Source organism: Vombatus ursinus, unplaced genomic scaffold, assembly GCF_900497805.2.
Source record: "Vombatus ursinus unplaced genomic scaffold, bare-nosed wombat genome assembly UNPS02014770.1, whole genome shotgun sequence".
Classification (NCBI taxonomy): Eukaryota; Metazoa; Chordata; class Mammalia; order Diprotodontia; family Vombatidae; genus Vombatus; species Vombatus ursinus.
The window spans coordinates 95,273-120,270 of record NW_020954548.1 but is presented as its reverse complement, the minus strand read 5'-3'; the positions used below and the strand labels follow the sequence as shown (position 1 = coordinate 120,270).

General features: G+C 40.4%; 2 protein-coding genes across 2 annotated transcripts in view; one reads left to right on the top strand and one right to left on the bottom strand.

Moving 5' to 3' along the window:
- The window catches only part of LOC114043735 (phosphatidylinositol N-acetylglucosaminyltransferase subunit Q-like), a 64,415-nt gene extending 46,846 nt beyond the window's left edge, over window positions 1–17,569 (top strand). Inside the window, 5 exon segments of the mRNA XM_027862895.1 lie at window positions 95–206; window positions 3,824–3,904; window positions 5,511–5,625; window positions 10,782–10,843; window positions 14,056–17,569. Coding sequence (XP_027718696.1) covers window positions 95–206; window positions 3,824–3,904; window positions 5,511–5,625; window positions 10,782–10,843; window positions 14,056–14,208 — 523 coding nt within the window. The 3' untranslated portion in view covers window positions 14,209–17,569.
- Window positions 17,570–22,931: 5,362 nt separating this feature from the next.
- On the bottom strand, window positions 22,932–24,027 carry LOC114043800 (pancreatic progenitor cell differentiation and proliferation factor-like). Its single transcript, XM_027863044.1, has 2 exons — window positions 23,642–24,027; window positions 22,932–22,995 (listed from the first exon to the last, which is right to left on the bottom strand). Exons 1-2 carry the CDS (start codon window positions 24,025–24,027, stop codon window positions 22,932–22,934), a joined length of 450 nt encoding a protein of 149 aa, XP_027718845.1.
- Window positions 24,028–24,998: the final 971 nt, after the last annotated feature.

Genomic DNA, 24,998 nt, shown 5'->3' with positions numbered 1-24,998 from the left:
AAATACTTTTGTTGTGGAATCCCCAATTTTTCTCACCTCCTAGGACCCATGAGTCCTAGATGATTATTACTTGAATCATTCCTTTTTTCTGTAGATTGTATTGTCTGAAGATCTATGGCTTGTCTTCTCTCTGGCGCCTCTTCCGAGGAAAGAAATGGAATGTCCTGAGGCAGCGGGTGGATTCCTGTTCCTATGATTTGGATCAGGTATTAGCAGAAAATATGCAATTCTTATACTCCCGTCTTTGGAAATGAATACAATGTAGGCTGCTCTCATCTGCAGTTTCTAGCATTTGATGTGCAACCTAAATTCCATCTTCTGCTCAGATTGCAGTATAGGCCAATCCTTTGAATTACCCATTGTTCAAGACTAAAATAGAGGTTAGTCTAGGACATCTTGCCAAACATGTCAGTTCTTTAATGTTACCCAAACAGAAATCTCTATCCCCACTACTGTCCTATGTTAGCTGCCACTCTTCTCCATTTGTCTCTGGTTAGGTGATGGGATCACCATGATAAGATATTCTTAAGTGCTGGCACATACAATATTCATCTTGCTGGAGTCACTGCCAAGCATATAACATAAAATCTTTGCCCATGCTTCCTCTAAGCATTCATTCATTCGGTAGCAATTTATTAAGCACCTATTATGTGCAAAGAATTTCTAGAGGCATTTTCTCTATTTTGTTCTAGAACATTTGGTATTTGGTGTCAGAATGAGAAATGGCCAAAGAAAGAGTACTAAATATAAGAGTCTGAGAAAATTCAGTGCTGCCCACTCCTTTTGCCATACTTCCTGCAATAGAAGAGCCTGAGCTCATGGAAAGGGTCTTGTTTTCCCTGATCTTCATGGTGTATATCATTATTTATGTTTTGGATAAAGATTTAAGTAGTAAAATATAAGCAAACTTGCACCCAGTGGTCGTGAAATGGAAGATGATGGCTCTCTCAGCTTGATCCAAGCCAACCATGTTCTGGGGACCCTTCTGAGAAGAACCAGAGCCTTCTATCAGGCTGCCTGCTGTTTTTTGCACCCGTGTATAGTTTTCTAACCACAGTATTTGCCATTTAGCAGCATAGTCTTCTTTGAACATCCCACCTGCCTGATTTGTCCTGGTCTCTGCCTTTAACCTAGTAATTTCAAGCAGGTCAGCCTAGTGTTTGGATTTTTCCCTCACCTAATATAATTAGGCCATCCTGCTTATTTCCTGTGGTGCAGTTTCAGAATAAACCACAATGGTTAAGGCCAAAAACCAATATCCAGTTTTCAAGAGTAGTAGAAACCTTAAATAAGCATAGTCATGAAGGTATTGAGTCATAGCTGGACTCCACTGTTTCCTACATTAATAATTAACAAATGGCCGTGGTTGGAAAGCACAGTCCTGGAAAAAAAGATTTATTTATCATGATTTAAAATGTGCCTACAAGGGAAAACTGGTTTATACCGGAAGGTTGCTTGTCCATGCATCCAAGATAAAACAAATAACATTGGGTATTCTGCATATGTTTGGGAAAAGGGGAGGAAAGGACAGGAATGGATGGGATCCAGGAGTTAACCAAGGTGTTTCAGTGGCATCTCATAGAATCATAGAATATTATTGATCATCTAGTCCAACCCTTTGTTTTGCAGACAAAGAAACTGAGATCCAGACTGGTGATGTTACATGCCTAAGATCACATAGTTAATGGCAAAGCCTAACCTTACACTTTTAATCCAGTGGGTTTTCCAATACATTTTGCTTTGAGGGTAATCGGTTTTCATCTACTGTGAATTACCAAATGGATGAGAATCCAGAATAGAAAGCTCCTGGTAATGGTCACTCCTCTTTTTCCTGTAGAATAGTTTTCTGTTTAGGCATGATACTCAAGTACCACTGATGAAGTCACTGCATGATCTTGGGCAAGTCAATTTCATTTTCCCTTTTCTGCTTCGTTGTCTCTTCATCATGGCCAGTAGTACTGAAGTAATTTTCGGGATTGGGGACAGCTTATTTTTTAAAGCTATTATTCAGTTATGAGGAATACATACTGTTGGCCTTCACTTCTCTCCAATTCTCACAGCATTCTTTCCCTAGATTACTCCTGATTCCTTTTTGCCCCTTGGGGCATCTTTCCTTCGAACTCCTTTCCTGCCACCGTATTCTTGTTCATTGCATTTTGTGACAATAGGATGACCCAAAGAAGGTATATCACAGACAAAGTCTAATGAACAGAGGTAGAGGAGCAGGAGGACTTCCAGGAAGAGAGGCCAAGGGAATGAAAAGGGATCAAGAGTGGAGGACAGCAATATACCTTATTCATAACTGAGTAACAGTTTTTAAAGTAAAATGCCCCTGAAAAGCACTTCGCATTTCCAAGTCACCCTACTTCTAGGAACTAGCTTTACATTATCCACCTCCTTTACCCCTTCTCTTCATCTGGAACCTGCTTGTGGGCTCAATTAGCTAGTAGAGACATCAAGGCCCTTAGGAGGTGTGTCCTCTCCACAAGGCCCTACTCTGCCCATTTACTGTAAAATGACATTAGTCTCTTTTACTTGGGGTATGGAGGAGGTGTTTTGGTTCCAGACACCACCAGGAAGAAGTTTAGAGCTTTTTGACTTTTGTCTTTTTGAGTTTTTGTCAAATGCTCAGGAATCTAGGGGTCTTAGCAACTGAACGTTATAATCTAACTGAATTGGGACTACTAACTAAAGCCCACTGTAGACCAAATTGTGGGGAAGGGGTGTATGATGACACCTTATTGCTCTTGATGTGCTTTATTCTTAAATCAGAATTTGATTGTTGGCATCCTTGATACGGAATGATAATATATTCTCTCCTCCCTATCCTGGATGAGAGCTGGGAGAGGTTTACTGGAAAGATAGGACCTAGGAATTTAGGAATTCTATTAAGGAACAGTCAAGGGGTAGCTAGGTGGTACAGTGGAGAGAGCCTTGGATTCAGGAGGACCTGAGTTCAAATGTGGCCTCAGATATTTGACACTTACCAGCTGTGTGACCCTGGGCAAGTCACTTAACCCCAATTGTCTAAGCAAAAAATGAAAAAAAAAAAAAAGAAAAAAGAACAGTCAGCCTCTTCCTGGACATATTTCTAACCCCTGCCATACCTGTTTAGAAAGTGGAGTTAGCTTCTAAAGCCATCTTGCACAAAAAAGTAAATTGTGACCAGTGAGACCTGTTGAGAAAAGCTTTAATTACAATTACTTTGACCATGGTATTTTCACCTAGAAGTTCTCAAGGAACCAGGATTGGGTCTTTTTCTTACTAACTGTTCAAATTCTGACCATTTCAGGATATTGGGTTCTTACCATCTGGACAGTCCAGCATTTGAAATGTGTTTTTGTTTTATCTTGATAATATCTGTAAAGCACTGAACACACTGCCTGGCACGTAGTAGGTGCTTAATACATGCTTATTTTAGCATCCCTCTTCCCTTCCCTTAATGATAAATATTTCCTTTACTTTGCCAAAAGAAAATTGACCCCTCTGGTTTTATATCAGTCTTTGCCATTCTCTTGGCTGTAAGTAATCAAACGTTATAATGTCAGTAATTAAATTGTGATGCAGTTAAAATACAACACACTGAACTGGGTCAGGCAGCTTTATTAGAAGGAAGCTTTCAGAGACAGTGAATTGTGAGTGAATTTTCTTGTGAAAACCAAACCATCAAGATTAGCCGAAGTTCTTTTTAGTTATAGGATGAGTTCAGAGCAAAGAGAAGGGACCAGAAATTTCTCCAGTTTTAGTAAAAGGATACTTTCAAGTGCAGGTCCTTCTGCCTCCTGTTAATGTTCAATATGTGAATGTATGTTTTGTCCTACAGCTATTTATTGGGACTTTGCTTTTTACCATCCTGTTATTCCTTCTGCCCACCACAGCCCTCTACTATTTGGTCTTTACTCTGGTAAGTGGACAACCCCAGTGTCTGATTCTATTCATCTAATATATGAGTGAAGTCTGAAAATCATCCATAATCTGTTTTTCTTTCTTTCTTTTTTTTTTTTGCTCCATTTCAGTTTAATATGCTGTACTCCCTGCTAGGACCACAGGTGAAAGAGACAAAAGTACAGACTGCCAAATTCCGTCTTCTCTAGGGAGTACTTAAAACAGTCTCTCAACTAAAACCTGGTCCATTGTCTTTCCCCTGGATTCTATTTAATTTTCCTATACACAGTTGCTAAGATAATCACTGTTCTGCTTTGATCCTTGTCTATCTGGCAGATGGTCAGCATCCACGGTGCCTTATTTGATGCCAAAAACCTTAATATTGGGCTTGAGAAAGAAATCAGTAGGCATTCTTCTGGTTCATGATTCCCTCATTAGCTGATAGGTGCTCTTTAAAGCAATTAGTAGGGAAACAAAGCATAGATAATATTAGCCTTTTTAGGATTCCTTTTTTTTCTTTCTTTCCTTTTTTTTTCCACATATAAAGATAAGAGAATGTACAGAGTATGTACTGAGCCATCTGTAGTGACTAAAAAAGTCCTGGAAACAGTGAAACCAATGGTAGAAGGAAATGGCTAGCAGAGACTTTAAGGCAGGACACACTCAGCAAGCAAATGGCCTTTTGTGCTACTGTCTTTCAGGATAGGAATTTTCCATCCTTGATTTAGTAAATTTCTGCTGGGGTCTCAGTGGTCCCTGATGGGCCTGAAATAGTGCTTACCTTTGTGTACCTCGGTTAATCCTTAGAAACGATTTAGCTACTGGACTTAGAAGTCACATCTGTCTTTGAAAGATTGGCCAGCAAGTTGATCTCTACTCCTCTTCTGACAAAGTTTCTGTATTAGGTGGTAGTGGTTGTTCTGAAATGACTTATGGGAAGGATCATAATTGTGTCCTGTGCAAGACAAAACTATTCAAGAAACTATGTTATATAATTTCTCCTTGCCAACTTTGACTTACCTGGTTGCCTTCCTTTTTCAGGGAAAGTTATAGGGGCAGCTAGGTGGCACAGTGGATAGAGCACCGGCCCTGAAGTCAGGAGGACCTGAGTTCAAATCCGGCCTCAGACCAAACACTTGACATGTACTAGCTGTGTGACCTTGGGCAAGTCACTTAACCCCAATTGCCTCACCAAAAAAAAAAAGAAAGAAAGAAAGAAAGTTATAGAAAATTTACTAAGAAACTTCTAATTTCATCTAGAAAATCTGGCTCTATTTTTAACTCCTTAACATTTGAGTTTCAGAATTAAAATAGACAATGTGCTCTGAGTCTGAGTTCAATGAGAATAACATCTGTAAAGTGTTTTGCAAACCTTAGAGACCCATATAAATGCTAGCTATTTTTAGTAGTCTTCATAGACTCCAACAATGTACTTTTCCAACTTCCTAGATCAGAAAGGTACAGTCCCTGCTGGGGTTTTAGCTGCGTAGGCAAAGCGGAGAGCCTTTTTCCATGATGGCAGCAAGGGTGTCCCAGAGTTGGGTTGGATTGGGCAGTGCTGGCAAAGAAAAGACCTGCTTGTCTCTCCTGGAAGCCCTTTCACAGTGCTGCTTTTCTCGTTCTAGCTTCGTCTATTGGTGGTGATCGTGCAAGGGCTGATCCATTTGCTAGTGGACCTTATAGACTCCCTTCCCCTCTATTCCATTGGTCTTCGGCTGTGCAGGTCCTACAGACTTGCAGGTAGGTGCTGTGTCTGGGTACTGGTTTTGCTGTGCTAGCAAAAGAATTCAATAAGTATTAAGTGCTTACTACATCTAGTACTGTGTAATATCTGCCATTATTCCACTTATTCCAAAGTGGTTCCTTAATTGGCTGAATACTTTCAGACTCTGTGCTCCAAAGTGAGCCTGACTTGGATAATAAATCAATTGTATTTCATTTTACCAGTTAAACCACAGAAATGTACTAGTTGGCCAAGATAGTTTCTGAGGTTCCTTCCAAATCTGAGTCTGCAAAATCAAGTTAGGAAAATCTGGCAAAAAATTAAAGCTGTAATAGGAGTTATAAAGAAGTCGCAGGGGGAAAAATCATTTTTAAAAACCTATTTAGGTTTAGGCTGGGCAGACTTGTTCATATAAGGAACAGATGTTAATCTCATCCCATTTTAATGAACCTCTTGGTTCATAAAAACCCACTCCTTCACACCTGTCCTGGCCCAGACCAGAAATGTTCTTTGTGTTTTTGTAATATCTCTCACTTACTACCCATTTGCTTTGATCTAGAGTTTCTAGTGCAAGTTTAATTAAAATATGAGTGAAAGTTACTCCTGTACCATGACCAGCACAGTTCCTAGACCAGAAAGGTGAGAGGGCAGGTGAACTGAGTGACTTCCCAAGTCTGAGCCCAACCCTTTTTAGTTTATCCATTAGCAGAGTCACTCTTATCTTGGCATTAAAGCTCTTCAAAAACTCTGTTGACCAAAAAAAAACAAAAAACAAACAAACAAAAAATACTTTGACAGTTACTTTCCAGATCATCTTGAAGGGAAAACATTAGCATGATTTAGTTTAAAACTAACTAAAGTAACGGTTTGGTGTACGGACAGATCACGAATTCTGGCCAGATTGGACTTCCTTCATAACGCCCTCTCACTCCTCCCTTCACACCCAGAATTGAGTGCCATCGTTCAGCTTGATGCTAGGCAAAACAAGCACCTGCAGACCCAACAGTTTTATTGCAAAACAGATGAGATAATAACATATGCCCAAATGCTAGCATTTTTAGCTTTGGGGAAGTGTTAAGAAGAAAAGGAAAGGACTTAAAGCTAGGGTAGATGATCCTGGAGCTTCCGTCAGCGCTGAAGTGTGTGATTCTGCAGCACTCCTTTAATGTAGGGGTTAGGCAGAGGCCTTCAGTATAACTGACCCACTAGGATCTAGACCTGCATCCCTAGGACGTTCACATGAGTGATCAGAACTGGTTCAAGACCCCCACACAAGCCTGGCTTACACCTCAGTGACTACACCCCAGACATCATGGATTCCTTCTGGCCCAGAATTCACTGACCCAATTTTTCCCCAAGTGTCATTCATCCTTTCTTGTCTGGCATGTGGCCCTTGTTTTTGTTGGGTCAGACTCTGCACAAAAAAGACATTTATACGTAGGTCTTCATATTCAAGTTGGATCTTGGATTAGCCTGTATGATATATAAATTTATCTGCCTGATTTACCTGTTTAGGTGATCAATAGAAAATATGAATTGGAATAAACTTTAGAGGTCATCTTATCTAGCTTCCTACTTGGTGTATAATGGGATCAAAAGAGAGTACTGGTCTTGGTATCAGAAGACCTGAATTTGAATCTCTGCTTTACCCCTTACTGTGGAATAATGGACGAGTCATCTAACTTCCCCACACCTCAGTTTTGTCATCTATAAAATGGGGACAGTAACACTTGCATTACCTTCCTTATAGTGTTGCAAGGAAAATTCTTTGTAAATCTCAAAGTTCTAAATAAATATGTGGTGCTATATCCCACAATATCCTTGCCCTGAGAAGTAAATAGTTTTCAAAACCAACTTTTCAAAGCTGCTGTCTTAAGCTTAGGATAGCCGGAAGGATCTAAAGGACACCTAAGCTGCCCATCATTGAAGAACAAATTTGTAGTTGCCACATTTTGACTGTTGGTGTTTTGTTCACCTCAGGCATACTGAGTGCTGAGCCCATGAAAGCAGAAGGAAAGATTTTTTAGTGTTAGTTATATCAGTACCATTTCTGAGGGGGGTCATATAGGATTCTAAATTCAGAAGCCATTTGATGAATTTTTGCCAGATTGCCTTAGTCAGTTGAACCAATTCCATCCAGTTCCGTCATCACCGGATCAAGAATTTGAGGAATGTGCATTGATCACTTACCTTGCAATATGTTCACTATACTAGGGTATCACACAATTGATAATTAGCTATTGTATTTTCTTTTCAAGTGCCTGACAATCTCTTACATCATTGTTAAGGAAGCACAGATGCCAGTGGCATCCAAAATGTGAAACCAATTAGGGATAAAGATAAAAGCCATCCATTGTTTGGAACTCATTCAGGTACATGGTGGTAGGGAAAGGTTCCTGTCACCGTAGCTATCAGTCTTTCTTCATTTGCAAATAAATGAGAAAACTAAAATATTCCTATCATAATAATGTATCAAACACTCAGAATGTGCAAAACACTGTGCTTCATGCTGGGGGAAATACAAAGATAATTAAGATGCAATCCTTGATCTCAAGGGTTTATAAACCAATAGGGATATATATATAGGGTTAGGGACTGGACCTGTAATTTCATAGATCTAGGGAACTCCCAGGTAAAGCTCTTCCAGTACAAATCAACAGTATTAGAGAGTTGCCTAAAGCACTGAGAGATTGAGTGACTTACCGTCGGTCATTTAGCCAAGATGTATCAGGGGAAGGACTTCAGTTTTTGAGGCCAGCTCTTATCCACTTATTATGTCAGTAAATTTGGAAAACTCAGCAGTGACCACTGGATTGGAAAAGATTACTTTATGTGCCAATCCTAAAGAAGGGTAATGCCAAAGTATGTTCAAATTACCAAACAATTGCACTCATTTCACACACCAACAAGGTTATACTTAAGATTCTGCAAGGTAGGTTTCAGCAATATGTCAACTAAGAATTACCAGAAGAGCAGGCTGGTTTTCGAAGAGGCAGAGGAACTAGAAACCAAATTGCCGGCATTCACTGGATTATGGAGAAAGCAAGGGAGTTCTAGAAAAACATAAGCTTTTGCTTCATTGACTACACTAAAGCCTTTGTGTGGATTACAGTAAGATGTGGTAAGTCCTCAAAGAGACAGAAGGACCAAATCATCTTACTTGTCTCCTGAGAAACCTGTATGCAGGTCAAGAAGCAACAGTTAGAACCGAACATGGAACATGGATTGGTTTAAGATTGGAAAAGGAGTATGACAGGACTGTATCTTGTCACCTTATTTATTTAACTTATATGGAGACTACATCATGCAAAATGCCAGGCTGGATGGATTGAAAGTCTTATTTAAAATTTTAATTTAAAAATTTCTAAAAAATTAAGGTTGCTGGGAGAAATATCAATAATCTCAGAAATACTTATGATTCCACTGATGGTAGAAAATGAAGAGGAATTAAGAAGCCTCTTGATAAGGGTGAAAGAAGAGAGCATAAAAGCTGGCTTGAAGCTTAACATCAAAAAAAAAAAAAACCAAAACTAAGATCTTAGCAACTGGTTCCATCACTTCCTAGCAAATAGAGGAAGAAGAAATGGAAACAATATCAGATTTTATATTCTTAGGCTCAAAGCCATGAAATTAAAAGAAGCTTGCTCCTTGGAAAGGACAGCCATGGCAAATCTGGACAGCATACTTAAGTAGAGACATGACCTTGCCAGCAAAGGTCTAAGCTATGGTTTTTCCCGTAGCAGTGTATGGCTGTGAGAGTTAGACCACAAGGAAAGCTGCATGCCATAGAATCAACACTTTTGAATTGTGGTGCTAGAGAAGACTTTTAAGAGTCCCTTGGACAGCAAGGAGATCAAATCAGTCAATACTTAAAGAAATGAATTCGGGCTATTCAGTGGAAGGTCAAATACTGAAGCTGAAACTGAAGCTGAAATACTTTGGCCACATAATGAGAAGACAGGACTCATTGGAAAAGACCCTGCTGTTGGGAAAGACTGAAGGCAAAAGGAATAGGAGACCGTCAAGGATGAGATGGATAGATAATGTCAAGGAATAAACAAACATGAACTTGGACAGACTTTGAGAGATAGTGAAGGATAGAAGGACCTGGTGTGCCATGGTCCATAGGGTCACAAAGAGTTGGACAGGACTAAATGACTGAAGAACAATTCTACCCACTAGGTCATGCTACCTCTAGGGAAGATATAACACACTTATTAGTAATATATAATATAATAATATATTATAACTATACAATAGCTATACATTAACTATACATTATAATATATCATTAATATAATAATACAATGTAACAATATATTATAACTATACAATAGCTATACATTAACTATGTAATAATATAACTCAGCTTAAGCTATAAAAGCTTAAGAAAGATCTAATGCTGTCCAAGGACCAAGAGAAAACATGGGGGATGATTAGGAAAATCCTCAAAGAATCAGTTGCTTTGGAATTGGGTCTTAAAGGATGAGTGAGGTTTTAGCAGGCCGTGATGAAAAGAACATTCAAAAAATAAAGACATAAAGGTGGTAATTTGTGTGTAGTCCAGTTGGGGTGGGGCATAGGACAGGTGTATGGTGGAGAAGAGTGTGGAAGGTAGGTTGAACTAGATTGGAGTGAGGAGTCAAGTTTCATTAAGTTGAATTGAATTGATTTGGTAGTCAGTAGGGACAAAAAACCTTATCACCACACTGACGGTCCAGCCCAGCTGTGAAAAGTAATCACCTTTCCCCTCCTCGTTAGAAATCTCACCTTTATTTCAGTAAAGTTTTGTGAGGTTTTTTTTTATAATCAGCCCTTCCCTACTCCCCACTCTCAGAAAATAAAAATTTAAAAAAAAAGCATAATTCAGAAAAGAGGGTGAAAGTTGTATGTAGTTCCCAGATAGGCTCCTAGGTCATGGAACTGAGTTTGTAAGAGAGAGAGTTTCTTTTTCTATCTGTGAAATTTCTTCCTCCACCCAAGCATCCCCTTTGTTTACAAGCAGAATGGGGGGAGGATATTTTTAGTCTTTTCATCCATAGAGTCAGGTGATTTCAGTTTGTGTTGACTCACCCTCTAGTGTTTGTCCCTTAGGTGCCATAAGACTAGGCCCAAATGAGCCAAGAACAGCAGTTTCTCCTTTCTTCACACACATCTTTTCTTTGATTTCCAGCTGGTGTAAAGTTCAGAGTCCTGGAGCAGGACTCAGGCAGACCCCTTCGACTGTTGATGCAGGTAACACCCAGCCAAATCATGTTTGCTTTCAGCCTGTGGCTATGACCAGGGCTAACATAAAGATCCCAGCTACATTTGCTACATTTCCAACAATGTGGGCCCACTAGTAATTTTACCTTCCCTGATGGCTTTTCTGAGTTTTATGGACAGGGTAGAAGAGAATAGAAGGCCATTTTGTTCTAGTGCAGTCTTCTCAGAAATGTCCATTTATCATTCAGGTGCCTGTTCTCATAATGGGTGGGGAGATAAATTGGGCTCACCTGCAACATTGCTGACATAGCTTTGGTTTTGCTTCTTTCTCTATGAAGATTCAGCTGCTGACAGGGTCATTTCCCCTCTCCAGAAAGTAGCACCCATGTGATACAGTAACAAACTTGCGTTGAAGTGTTCTTACCATCTCTTTTGTAGGGGTACTTAGATGGAAATAGAGTAGAACCTGTGAGATCTTAGAGCCCTTCAAAATCACAATTCATAGTCTAGGGATTTTCTGGTCCACTGGTCAATTAAATCTTTCCCTTTACAAAGTTACCCCAACTTTCTTGTTAAAAATGTATTTTAAAACCACCCACCACACTTAAGCTTATTTAGCAAGCCTATTGAAAATGTTCTCAGCCCTAAACCAAGAGTGTGAACATATTGTTCATAGCTGAGTTATGAAAGGACCTGTGGGAATATGATCTTTTGGAGTTTAGAGCCCCACCTGCCATCAGCTTCTAGCAGATTAATTTTAGACAGTGACCCATTTAGAGCTGAGAGAAGGAAGTAGGAAAATTTGCTTTTCTGTAAGAGAGGATCTGTTAGTACCAGGTCACGAAAGCCCACCGTTTATTTATTTAGTTCAGGAAGCTGATCCTCATGCTTTTAAAAGTGTACTTCAATATAAAACAGCCTGCAGCAAGACCACATTATTCAACTTTGTCTAACATGCCCGTTCCCTTTGGTTTGTTCTCAGCAATTTTCCTTCAAACGACTTGCCCTACTAGTTGTAGTGTCTTAAATAAAACTAGTTTCTATTTAGAGGAGTAGGAGGAGTATTCTGGATCATAATTAGGAACAAGAATAATGACTAAACATAAAGCCTTTTATAAATGTGCCTGCCTTTTTACAACTCTGGTTTGGTCCTTTTACCTCAGAGCAGTCCATTTGGGAAATGCTTTGTTCTTATTTAACAATATTGAGTCACTGTAGTAACTCAAGTAAAGTTTCAGACAAGTTGGAACTGTTAATGGGTTTTTACAGGCCCAGTTTTGCCTTGCAACAACAAACATCAGAGCTCCATACTTCAGTATGTCAAGGTCATTCTCTCTGAAGGAACATAGGAAAGATGACTAATAAATCTGTCTGTAGGAGTGGCTTGTCACTAACAATACTTTCTCATTGGAAGTTCCAAAACATGGACTAAGCAAGATTTTTTTGTCTTACCTTTTTTCCTCACTGGTAAGTTAAATGAAGGTTTATACTCTGCTGTCCAGTAACTCCATCTAAAGAAGATTGATAAACTGTAGAAATAGAATGAAAAGAACCCAGTGTTAGGGACCAGAAGACATTGGGTACAGGTGTCAACTCTGCTATTTACTAACTGTATGACCTTGAGCAAGGCCTCGACTGGACAGTTTCTAAGGCCCCTTACAGCTCTTTTACTCTGTGATCCTATACAGGAGGAAAAGTTTAGAAAATAGCAAGCTAATCGTATAAAGATTAAGTTTCCTTTCCTTGAAACCAACTCATAACATGACCCTTATTAGTGTAGTGATACATTTCTGAAATACCATTTCCAATAAATAGGAACGCTACCTAAGTCGGGTTCATCTTGGAATGCATCTAAGGAAGTTTAGTTTCATAAGATCCTTTGGGAATTCAGTAAAATGTTTTCTCTAAGGACCTGAACTCCTGAATGGCATTGTAGTGAGAGATCATGATGGGGAAACTGGGGTCCTGAAGGTTTAGTAGACTGCCCCAAAGTTCAGAAGACATCTTCCAGAAGCAAGTCTAGAACCAAATATCCTGATTCCTAGTGCATTTAGTGTTCTCCATGACCTACAAACTAGGATTTAGGTAGGACTTTATATTTGGCTTTCAGAAACTTAAAATTATGCAATGAAAAGTAGTTATAGTTTTTGCATACAAGTCTCACTGTAATCATTTAACTTAGTGCTCTCTTACAAGAACTTAGGTTCTTATTTCATAACAAGAAGGCAGAGGTTGAGTAGGTTCCACTCCTCTATACTTACAGCAGTTATCACTTTGCTTATTTCTTTTACAACTGGGATCATCCTGCTGAAAACCCTGCATTACTGGGAGGAAGAGGGACAGAGGAGTTTTCAAAGGATCCATTCCTTTCCCCTCCCCTCTGAGCGTATCTAGTAAAGAAGAAAACATTCAAGGACATATCACAGCCTAAGTCATGGCAAATCTTTAGTTCTTTCACTTCTGAGCTTAGTTCTACATCCCTTGGGTTATCCCAGAAAGTCTCCTAAGGATGTTCTGCTTAGAAAAACAGTGAAGGGAAGTTTACCAAACACTTAGAGCATGGGGGAAGCCCTCAGTCTAGACTAAGAAAAATTCTGGGACTAGAAGAGGTCTTCGATGTGACCAGCCACCTGAACAGGGACCTTAGCTACTTCCTGTGCATCTGCACTCCATATATCCTCAAGGAACAGGAATCTTCTAAGAGATGTCATGCATATGTGGCACTGCTCTGAATTCTCAGCGTGCCTGTGCCTTTTACTGCAAAACCATTTAAACATGGCACGTAGTCATCAGGAGGAAATCTGGCAATGAGCCCAAAAGCAAATTCTTCTACCTCCTGTAGATCCCCTGGGGTGCCCGGCAGCACAGTTGGGAGTATGTAAGAAAGACCAAGACTAAAGTAGGGAGGTAAATACATGCATGCTTTTTTTGGAAGCTGTAGACCAAAGTTCTATCCTTTTTTTTAAATCATTGCTCCATTTTATTTTATTTTTTTGCACTTAATAGTATTTTTTTCCCAATTATATGTAAAGATAGTTTTCAACATTGATTTTTGTAAGATTATGAGTTCCAAATTTTTCTCCTTCCTTCCCCCCTCCCCGAGACAGCAAGCAATCTGATATAGGTTATACATGTACAATCCATTACATACATACTTTATGCCAACCCTTCCTGTCTTTAGTTGAAGTCCAAAGTATACTGTCTCATCTTTGCTCCTGCCTTTCCTGGTTGTGTATTTACAGATCAATCCTTTGTCGTATGGCAGTGTGATACAAACCTACCGTCTCCCCACCTACAGCTGTTACCCTAAGGACTCCTGGGGCTCACTGTGTAAGAAGCTATTCTTTGGTGAGCTCATCTACCCTTGGAAGCAGAAAGGAGACAAGCAGGACTGAAGGGTGGAAATCAGCCAAATGTGCAAGCCTGAGCCAAAGCAAACGTTTTAACTTGCTGCTCTTGGGCCAAAGGCAGCTCGAAGCCAACAACTGCTGGCTCGGTGCTGCCTGACCACAGTGCGGCCAAGAAACTGAGACTTTAGCAGGGACAGGAGCAAGGTTTAAAGAGGGGAGCACTTTGTGGGTTCTCTTTTAGTTTTTCTCTTCCCATCTGAGAACTTAGGTGGTGTTGACTGGTTGGGGGGAGGGGATGTGGGTTTTAATGAAGTGTTGTTCCATCTTTGATTACATTAGTTCCTTCTGGGCAGGCCAAGGATCAGCAGCTGTTTTCAAAGAAAGGTCAGCGTGCTGGGTACCTCAAGCACAAGATGATGATGTCCCTGTACAGTGGTGTCCATTTGGACCCCATGGTGTCTCTCTCCTCTGTCCTACCTGGTTCTTTGTTATAAGTTTAGTTTCTAAGGGTGAGTTTTGTTGTACATGAGCAGTTGCTGCTGTCAGTCATGACTGCGGTGGGAATGTGTGTTCAGTGTAGGCTGCCTTCCCACTCTACTTAACAGAGTATGTCATTGAACATTTCAGAAGCTGGTGACCAGCATTCAGACTATGTGCTGACAAACATACAGCTTCCTCCCCCCAGGCATGGTAGAAAGCGCTTGTCTTTTATATCACTTCATGTGTTCTTGCTAAAAAACTGACCTTTCCCTTCCCTGAAGCACTCAGGAGGGCAGTAGGTATAGTGAGGAGATAGACCTCAGATAGACCTCTGCTCCATTGCTAGAAAAAGCTGGCTGCTATAGAACTATTCAGTTTCTCCTTTCACTGTTTTCCTTTTTTCGGAGACTCTCTTCTGATTCATTTACCAAATGCCACGGTCTGTGATTTGTGCCACACACCGTTATCCTAATGGACATCAACTCCTCCTAATGTTAATAAGTGACTCAAGCCTCCAGTTGTCACCATGGCTCTCTAATGTTTTCCCTCTCCCAGGTGTGTTTGGAATCTTCCACGTTCCTCCTCTCCACATCTATATATACGTATATATTTTTACAGAAGTCTTTGTTCTCTTCTTTTCAAAGATTGTACTAAAAAACATTGTGCAAGATCGATCTTTCCATTTGCCAGAGATTTAAAGGTAATAGGCACCAATTGGAACTTCAAATTCATATTTTCACTATAAGCAGAGCTGCAAATTTTGGTCCTTTCCCTGGATACCACCTCCTTTTCATGTTGCCACAGGATTCTGAAATCCTGACTCACTTCTATTTGAGTAAAATTTCTCTTTGGAGGATGGAACAGAGAGAATGTCCTTTAAGGATATTCTGCTCCCTATCATTATAATCTCTTTGGTTGGCTTATGTGGTCAGACCTAAAAATATCTCATTTCCTGTGTGTGCGCCTTTGTGAGTGTGTGTGTGTGCGCGCGTGCGTGTGCATGGTGTGTTTCCTGCTAAAAATAACATTTCCAAGGGCTTTCCAGAAGGTTTTCTTCTGAGATGCCCTAAGACAGTCATTTGTAAACTCAACAATTTTGGGAGATCAAAGCAGCCACTATGCTTACATTGGTCGTGACCCATTCAGCCCCAGAAAACCCACTTAAGATCCACTTAATGGGAGGCTCAGGGGAGATGGCCTAAATCTCTTGCTGATCCAATTAAACAGAATTTTCTCCATTTGCTAACATTTCATGGAGATATTAATTTTCAGAATGAGCCGCCATGGGGTCCTGAATGATGCAAGTACCTTTTGAAGCCAGGCCTCTCTATATGGACGAATAAAGACAGGTTCCATAGATGACAAACCCACTTCTGTTTGTATTCTGGGTTTACACATACAAATGATCGCTCTACTATCTATCTCCACTGATATGAACTATAATACTTCTATTGAAATAACTCTTGGATTCCTAGTTAGGATTCTTTAGTCCCTTGTTCCTAATCTTGCATTTATATCTCTGGAGAATCTGAAATAGTTTTTAATAGACATCAAGATTGATCATTATATTCTACTAACTTCTTGGAGAAGAGGAAGTAATTGTCTCCGTAAAAGATATGAACTGGTTAGACTGTAAGCTCCTTGAGGAGAGGAACCATGTCTTAATTTATCTTGACTATGTCAGTGCCTACTAAACTGTCAATTTTAATTTAAGCTTCTCAGTGAAGTTAGCATTTGATAAATGTTTGTCTCCTTTGAAAGTCAGACAAAGGAGTTAGCCTAATTGGTTTCATCACATTTATAATGGCAATTAGAAACATAACTTAATAGGACCTTTGGTCATCTTTTAGTACTCGTGAGCATAAGCAAAGCCCACCATGTAAGTAATTACAGCTTATGTATGGGCATCCATTGTAAAGAATGAAGACATTGAGAAATTCTACAAAGAAGTAGATAAGATCCTCCAAACCAAGCCAGTACTTTGATACTTAGTGACTTCAGTTAGAAAGGTGAGGAGGATGAAAATATGTTGGAAAACATGATGCATGTTACTGAATAGATAAATGGTCACATGACATGCAGTTTTCAAAAGAACAGTCAACAACTATATGAAAATCAGTAATAACAGACAGACAAGTTAAAACAACTCTGAAGTTTCACCTCACACCCATTAAATTATCAAATGTTTTAAAAGAGTCAATTTTGGAGGGACTATGGGGGGAAAAGCACACCAATAAACTGTTGTTAGAACTATGAATTGGTCCAACCATTCTGAAAAACAGCCTGATATATTATGCAGCTTACACTGTTCATACCCTTAGACTCATGTATCTTACCACTCCATCTATGCTCCCAAAAGGTCCCATACCAAAATATTTATAGTAGCCCTTTTCATTGTAGCAATAAAATTGGAAACAAAGTGTGTGCCCATTTATTGGAGAATGGCTGAACAAATTGTGATATATGAATGCAATATAGTATTATTGCATTGTGAAAAATTCATAGAAATATGGGAGGACTTGTAGGGATCAATGCAGACTGAAGAAAGCAGAATCAGGAAAAAAAATTATACACAATGACTAATAATGTAAATGAAAACTCTAAAAGACATCAAAATTCAGATTAAATATAATGATCAATCTTGATTCCAGAGGATTGATGATGAAAAACACTTTCCTTCTCTTAGTAGAGAGGTAATAGACTATGGGTATGAAATGTTACATACACTGTCTTGTAGTTGTTGGATTGGAATTTTACTTAACTATTTTTCTTTATTGTGAGGAAGGGTTTTATGGGAGCACTTACTGGGAAATTATTAGTATAAAAAATTATCAATGAAACACTGAGAAATAACAGGTTTGAAAAATAATGAAGGCCAAAGGTCAGAAGCTTAATACTTTCATGTCAATAAAGTCAGTAAACATTTGTTAAGTGCCTGCTGCGTACGAGGTTATGCAAGTCCCTCCCCCATGAGAAAGCAGTGATCCAGGAGGGATGAATGAAACTATGAGCTATGCTTTGCAAGGGATAGTTACCCAAGATGGACAGGTCATAGTGGAGAGTTCTGATAAAAGATGATCTGCTGGAGAAGGAAATGGCAAACCACTCCAAGAAGAACCCCATGGACAGTATAAAGTGCGTGACATCAGAAGATGAGCCTCTCAGGTCCAGGGCCTGGTGTGCTATGGTTCATGGGATCGCAAAGAGGTAGACTGGCTGAATGACAACCTGCCAGGCGCTCTACTAAGTGCTAGGGATACAAAGAAAGGCATAAGACAGTTACTGACCTCAAGGAGATCACCATCTAATGTGGAAAGACAGTGCTTAAAAAAAAAAAGCTGAGACATGCGAGTGGGGGAGGGAGGAGAGAGAGAGGGGAGAAAGTGACCTGGCATAATGAAGTCCTAGAGCCAGAGTGAAAAGTAGTCTGAGGACGTGAGAGTTTTACAGTTGATTTTTGTCTCGCAGAACAATGGACTTTCTAATGATCATGAGGTCCAGAAAAGGGGACAGATGGGTGAATTCTCTGGGTGCCCTCTTTAAATGGGGGAGGATCTGAGAGGAACTCTCCAATGTCCTCTCCAGTCAGAGAGAGGGAGAGGCCCCAGGGGCAGGTAGTGCTGAGAAGGTGTGATTTTTCAGTTGATTTCATCTTGCAAAATGCCATGAATACTGTCCCCAAGAAAGGAGGGAGGGAAGGAAAGGAAAGGATTTATTAAGCACCTATGTGCCAAACACTGTGTCAAGTACTTGGCAAATATGTAATTCAGTCTTCACAACAACTCCATGAGATAGGTAAGGTGTTGCATATGGCAAGCACTGAACAATATAACAAAATTTGATTCACTATATTTTAACAGACTGGTTATAGATTTGGGAGTCAAATCATAAGTAGTCATAGAGTCAGACCACTGACTAGAGCAAGAAACAGTCAAAATAATATCAAATTAGAAGAAAAGATAAAGGGAAAGTTACAGCTACAAATCTGACCTATTCAAATAAGTTGTTGATGTTGCAAAAAAGGGAAATGGAAAAATGCAAATGTTATGACTGGATTATAATTTCCTGCAAAAGCTTACCTGATATAAAGCAGTTACCACAACAGGTAGGCCAAAAAAGCCACAAAACTACTTTAACCAATAACATGATCTCTTTGGCACAGTGCCTTGTGTTTAATAAATGCTTTTTCACCAAGTCACTCCTTGATATGTGTAAAAACATGGAGCCAAAAGCAATATCAGTTTAGAATATAAACTCTTTTGTTAAAATACTACAAAGGATGGTGGCAGATTATAAGCAGTATTACTATATCCTGTGCTCAGAATTTATTAGGAGGAGGTAAGCAGGCAAGCTTGACTTATAAAATTGTGTAGCATTTTTTAATTGATCTCAAGCTTCTTCCTGAAACAAATACCTATATTTTTAAATGATATTTTTTCTAGTGGAGTCTATGACTTTAAGTCATAGAATGTCATAGTCACTGAAGAAGTGAAGTTAAAATTAAAGGACATTGGAGAAATACGTGGTGGTCATGAGCAGACCACATGCCAAGAATTCCACAGGATAAACATAAAGCCATCACAGAAATGTATGACTAGAAAAGAAAGTGGGCCAAATGTGAATGAGGGATAACTAATAGATAGCCGATATGCTTCCATACTGTGTCAAGAGATCTAGAAAAAGCCCCCAACATCCTCTATAGAGAATTTACATAAGGATGTGTCCTAAAACAGGATGAGAAGGCATAGATTGGTTATGATCACTGTCACTGGAGGAAGTACCTACAGCAGGGAGATCACAACTGTATCAAAATATCCAAGTGTCACCTCATATGACAACATAAAGTGGTGAAAATGAGGACAAGTGAGGTCAGCATCTTAAATGCAAAGCATTCATTAATGAAACAGGCAGGAGGCCAGCAAATAGATGGAAAACAGAACAAATTTTTCAAAATTTCCATAATCTGTCTTCGTAATTGGTGACAGAGGAATCATCGTACATGAGTCCTAGTGCCTCAGTCCCTGATGTTAAGAAGATAGTTGTGCAGAGCAGCACTAGACCAGACTGTGAGTATATTCAAGAAATCTAATAGTAAAGCAACCATGAAAGCACTGAAGGATTGTTTAATAAGATAGCGTAGGTAGGGGAACATATCAAAATAATGGAAAAAACAAACAAACATGGACTGCATTATTATCCAAAAAGATGAGACCATTAATAACTAGAAAGCTACATGTATACTTTCTCATCTGTATACAATCTTTAATGGACTGTTCCATGCATATATAAAGAATATCTTTGTTGAATGTTGTAAGGGTATAGGCAAATTTTCACAAATGTTTCTGTAAGGCAGACAATAATCTGTCAGTTCTATTGAATAAAAGGTGCAGAGAATGCAAGATCCCATTTCAGATTTTTTGTTGTTTCAGAAAAGCATTTGACTTGATAGATCAATAAGGGGACTCATGCACATGTTAAAATCATGCAAAAACCCTTAATAAATGCAACTACAAAGATAACTATTCAATAACATTATTATTAAGATAAGAGAGACACAAATGGAGAGAGAAATGCTTGGCAAAGGCATTTGCCACTGCACAGAAGATGTACTGTGCAAAGTCCAATAAATGGAAGAGAGTTTTTCCCTTTAGTGAGATATTCCTCTTTGAAAATAATATTATAATCCAGATCATTACCTCATCAGTGAGCCCATGATTTCCCAAAAGAGATTGCCTCAGAAATCCATATAGGAAAAACTAAATGGCTCAAAATTCCCATTGTCTTGACTATGATATATAGTTAGGTGACTAGACCATTGAGTTGGTGTGTGTGTATATCTGCAACATGGGTTGCAGATGGATAGTAAATTGTCTCAAAATTGAATGGGAGTGCAAAGACAGCATATTGGACAGGAAGAAGAGAACAGGATGGATTGCTTTGGGGGAATTTTGCAGTTAAATGATCCCAAGCTACTCCACAGCATAAACACCATTCTTTTACACAAATGTTTTCCCTGTGATACAATGTCATTAATCATGGAACATCAAAATGTTAAAAGAGTTGAAGTTGCAGATGACCCAAAAGATGGTGGGCAAAAGTAGGCTGCTGCATTTGTGACCTGTGTGCAAGACATGGCATAAAAGATATGTCACTCGGGGCAGCTAGGTGGCACAGTGGATAGAGCACTGGCCCTGGATTCAGGAGGACCTGAGTTCAAATGTGACCTCAGACACTTAATACTTACTAGCTCTGTGACCCTGGGCAAGTCACTTAACCCCATTGCCTAGCCAAAAAAAAAAGATATATCACTGAGGAAGTTAACGACTGGAGATGGAGTTGGTCTTGTCATGGATTGGGATCAAGGGTGGTACCCAGAAAATGTAAAAAGACTGACAAAAGGACCTAGCATGTTGGGTGGATCCTTTGTGGAGCATGTGTGGGAAAACATTGACAAAAACTAAACAGATAAAAAGGCCATGAACAGGTGAAAGTCTGCATCAGTGGTCCTTGGAAGCAGGGATCCTAGATTCTCTTTCAAGTCGACAATAACCTGGGAGTAGATCACTTTTCTCAGCCTCCATTGCTTTATTTGTAAAAAGAGCAAATGTGGAAATTGAGCTCCTTGGAAGCCCTTCGAGGTCTAATAGGAAGCTTTAAGTATAAGGACTCTTGTTAATTTAATAGTATTAAAAGTTTATTTTGAAGAAAATACTGATCTTGCTTTGAGTGGCTAAGTCTCTGGCACCATCCTGTACTCTTAATAGAGGCAGTCCTTTAGACTCCTGCATCCTTCCAACTGCCCTAGCAGTCAGTTCCCATTGGATTCATTTGTTCCTTTTTAGTGTATGTGAAAAATGGTGAAAACAACATGACCAGCTCTTGATGTCTCCATGCAAGAAAATTCCTCCCACATTCTCCTGTTGTTTTCCTACAATCCAGGGGATGCTGTCAAGAGCTTGATGTAAAAGCAAGGTTACTCCTTCAGCTAATGGCATTTTCCATTCTGCCAATTAAATGAATACCCCTGAGAAGGTGTACCCAGTGGGTTACCAGGCTCTAGTGTAGTCACTTCTTTTGGTCACAATAGATGTGGGTGTTTGTTCAGAAAGGAAACACTTGTCAGCCCAGCCCTGGACCTTCTATCCTTCTGGGAGACAGTGGTCTCTGTTGCCTGTCTCGTCTTGCGGGTATTGACAGTATGAAAACCCCCACACAAGAAGCTTGCTGTTCTAATTGCTCATGTGGGTGGGAAGCATAGGTCACATTTCACTGCTTAGCATCAGAATGCTGTTGAGTCAGTACCCCACGGTGCATGATCTTATTCTGGAATGAGGGGAGAAACACTCCTTCAGTGCCCTTAGTCTCAGCTGGGGGGGAGGGGTTGAAGGGAGATACTTTCTAATTCCAAGTTAATCTTTCAAAAGGACCCCCTTGCCCATTGCCAACTGCATGATGAACAGAGCCCCTATAAAATGTAGATGCTGTTTGGTCAATGAAGCTTTTTAAAATGACAATTAGCATATACCCAAAAGAAATAACATTGAGCAAGAGAAATCAGAATAAGGGTAAGAATTTTGCTATAACTGGTATGTGCTGCCCTCCTGGTACACTTGGGACTGACTTCCCACCTGGAGTTTTCTCAAGGAAGGATTCTGATTCCCCAGTTTCTGGTGGGGCACTATAAATCCAAGGGAATGCCACAGTACCCCAACCTAGGCTTTGTATTCTTAGAAACTTACTTTGTTGTTTCTCTATCAGGACCAAATTAACCATTGGGATGAACAAAATGGAGAGTGGTCATTGAGGTGGGGGGAGTATTGGGGGAGCACTTTCTAATATGCGAAAGGGAATCACTCCCCTGCTTTTCCACCTTTCATCAGAAACTGTAAGCATGTTTCAATCTTCTGATAAGCCCATAGGTTGATAACTGTAACTCCCAAGTTTGGCCCCAGAAGGGAAAGAGGCATTTAGCATCAGAAATGTCTTCTTCCACAGACACACCTAGCCAGGTAGAACACAAAGAGTATTCTGGATTGTACTTGATGACTATGTTAGCTAATCACCTTTTAATTTAACCCTCTTTTCCTTCCATGAAAATAAAGTTTTTGTAAATTGTTTTGGAGGATGGTTATTTCTGCTTTGCTGGTCCTGGTAAGAGAAAGTGAGTATGCCTCATAGCATTTCTCCCCTACTCACCTCATAGCCCAGGACTGGATGTCTTTAGATGAAATGAGTAAGGAAGCTGTGGTCCTCAGACAGAAACAATTCTTTATCTCATGTCCCTCCTCTCACCAGATATGGTAGCTGTTGGTGTCGTGGATCAGGCCCTCTCCATCAATGCATTTAATCCAGCTGTAATAAGATCTGGGGTGTATCAAAGGTGAACTTTAGGTGCCTTCCCCTACTACCCTACCCTAGTGGATAATGACCTCTTAGAAGCTTGAAAATCCCTTTGTTCATAATTTCCTAAACCTTTCCCATTTTACACATACCAGGAACATTCCCTAAGAAGCATCCAGATACCAATACCCAAGCCAATAACTAGCCAGATGTTTAATACATACCAGACACTGAACAAACAAATCTGCTTTACCCTGGCTTTCCCTGACCCTTCCCTAGTTCCCTCTTCTCAGCAGGGAGGGGGCCCTGAATCTAGATTTCCTGGGGAGGGAGAACTTGCATATTGTACATGAATTCTGGGAGACAATTGGATTTTTTTTTAAAGGCTGCTCAAAGTTTATTAGTTTCTGTTGAGTACAAAGTAAACAAGTTACTGAGGCTGCTGGAGAGCGCATAGGTGATTCACAGTAAAAAAATAGCTGTGGGGTTTTTTTAACTTGTTTTTTGGTGTTTTGCTTTTGTTTTCCTTTAAAACACACACACACAGCACAACTACTTCTACACTTAAACAGCCTGGCTATTCTAAGGGAATAGTTGGGAGAGGGAGGGGGGAGGGGAGGGGAGGGGAGGGGGAAATGGGCTCTGATGCCTAGCACACTTCCGAAGTGGGGATGGGGGCGGCAAGGAGGGTGCTGCTGGTCCTGCAGAAGGCCCAGTGCTGGTCTTGTTGGGCTCACTCACACGCCGCTCCCTCATGGCCTCCTGAGCCAGGTCACGGGTGATGGTGCCATGAACAACCTGGAAAGTTCCTGAGTGCTCTGGGGATTCCCACACAGTTGTCATGAATGGATGACTCCACTTCCCGAAGAAGAAGCTTGCCCACCAGTGGCCTGGGTCTGATTTGGGAAGACCAGGATGATGGGGGATCACTTCTCCAGAATTCTCAGCACTTCCGCAGGACCTGTTGCTGGAAGTGGAACCCAGACGCCTTCGGTAGCAGTCATGGGTTGCTAAGAGTGAACCGCTGGATGGAATTGCTGCCATGTTGCCAGTTCTTGTTGTGATGATGTAAACCTTAGTGGCGGCTTCCAAGCAGCCCGTCAGGCAGTGGGCTGCGGGGGATGATCACGGGTGACCCGGCTTGGGGGAAGGGGGTGCTAGGCCACAGGGCCCATTTGTAAACAAGATCACGGGTGGATACTCCGTGGCAATGAAAATTCAAGAGTTCTTTGGGTTTGATCTGTTGTTTCTTACTAGGAGCAGTTTAGCATATCGCCTACATATGATTAGAATTAGACCTAAACCAAGGAAGCAGGATCACCCTTCCTGTACATTGTCCTGATCCATTTTTCCCTTTTAGGAGCACATAACTGCGGTTAGAGAAGGTAGTCCCACATCTAGGAAGGACTCCGCCCTTTTGCTGCTTCCTAAGTGTAAGCCTGTCTGGGCAGAGCAGAGCTAGGTCTCTGGCTACCCCGACATAGGTCCAGTTAATATTACCTAATCTAATGTGATGTGAGAAACTTGGACTCCCTTCCTGTACCAGGAGGCCTTCCATTGGAAGCAGTAGAGTCCCCTACAGTGCACAACATCTGAACTGCCTAGGGCCAGGGACCTGAATATAGGTCCAGGCTTAGAGGCAGAAGGTAAACAGGAGTAATTGCATGGAAGATGGTGAGGGCTAACTCTGTACCTTTCCTTTGGATCCCTCCCAAATACCTGCTTCTTAGCCCTGATCCTCTGGATGAAAGAATTCCATAAAAGATTTCTTTAAGACCTGCCCAGACTGAATCAGGAACCAATAGGACAGGCTTGATGCTCTTCTCTTTCCCAGTGTGGAAACACAGCCTTCCTTGTCCTCCGAAGAGCAAAGCTGAACAACCAAAAAGTAAGCCCAATCTAGTCAATGCCACAGCATTCGTATCCTCCTTGTTCGTGGCAGGAGTTGTAAGGTTAGTGAAGGGATCTTCGCCACTTCCTAGTTCTGTGATCTCATGGAGCAAGTTGCTTACCTT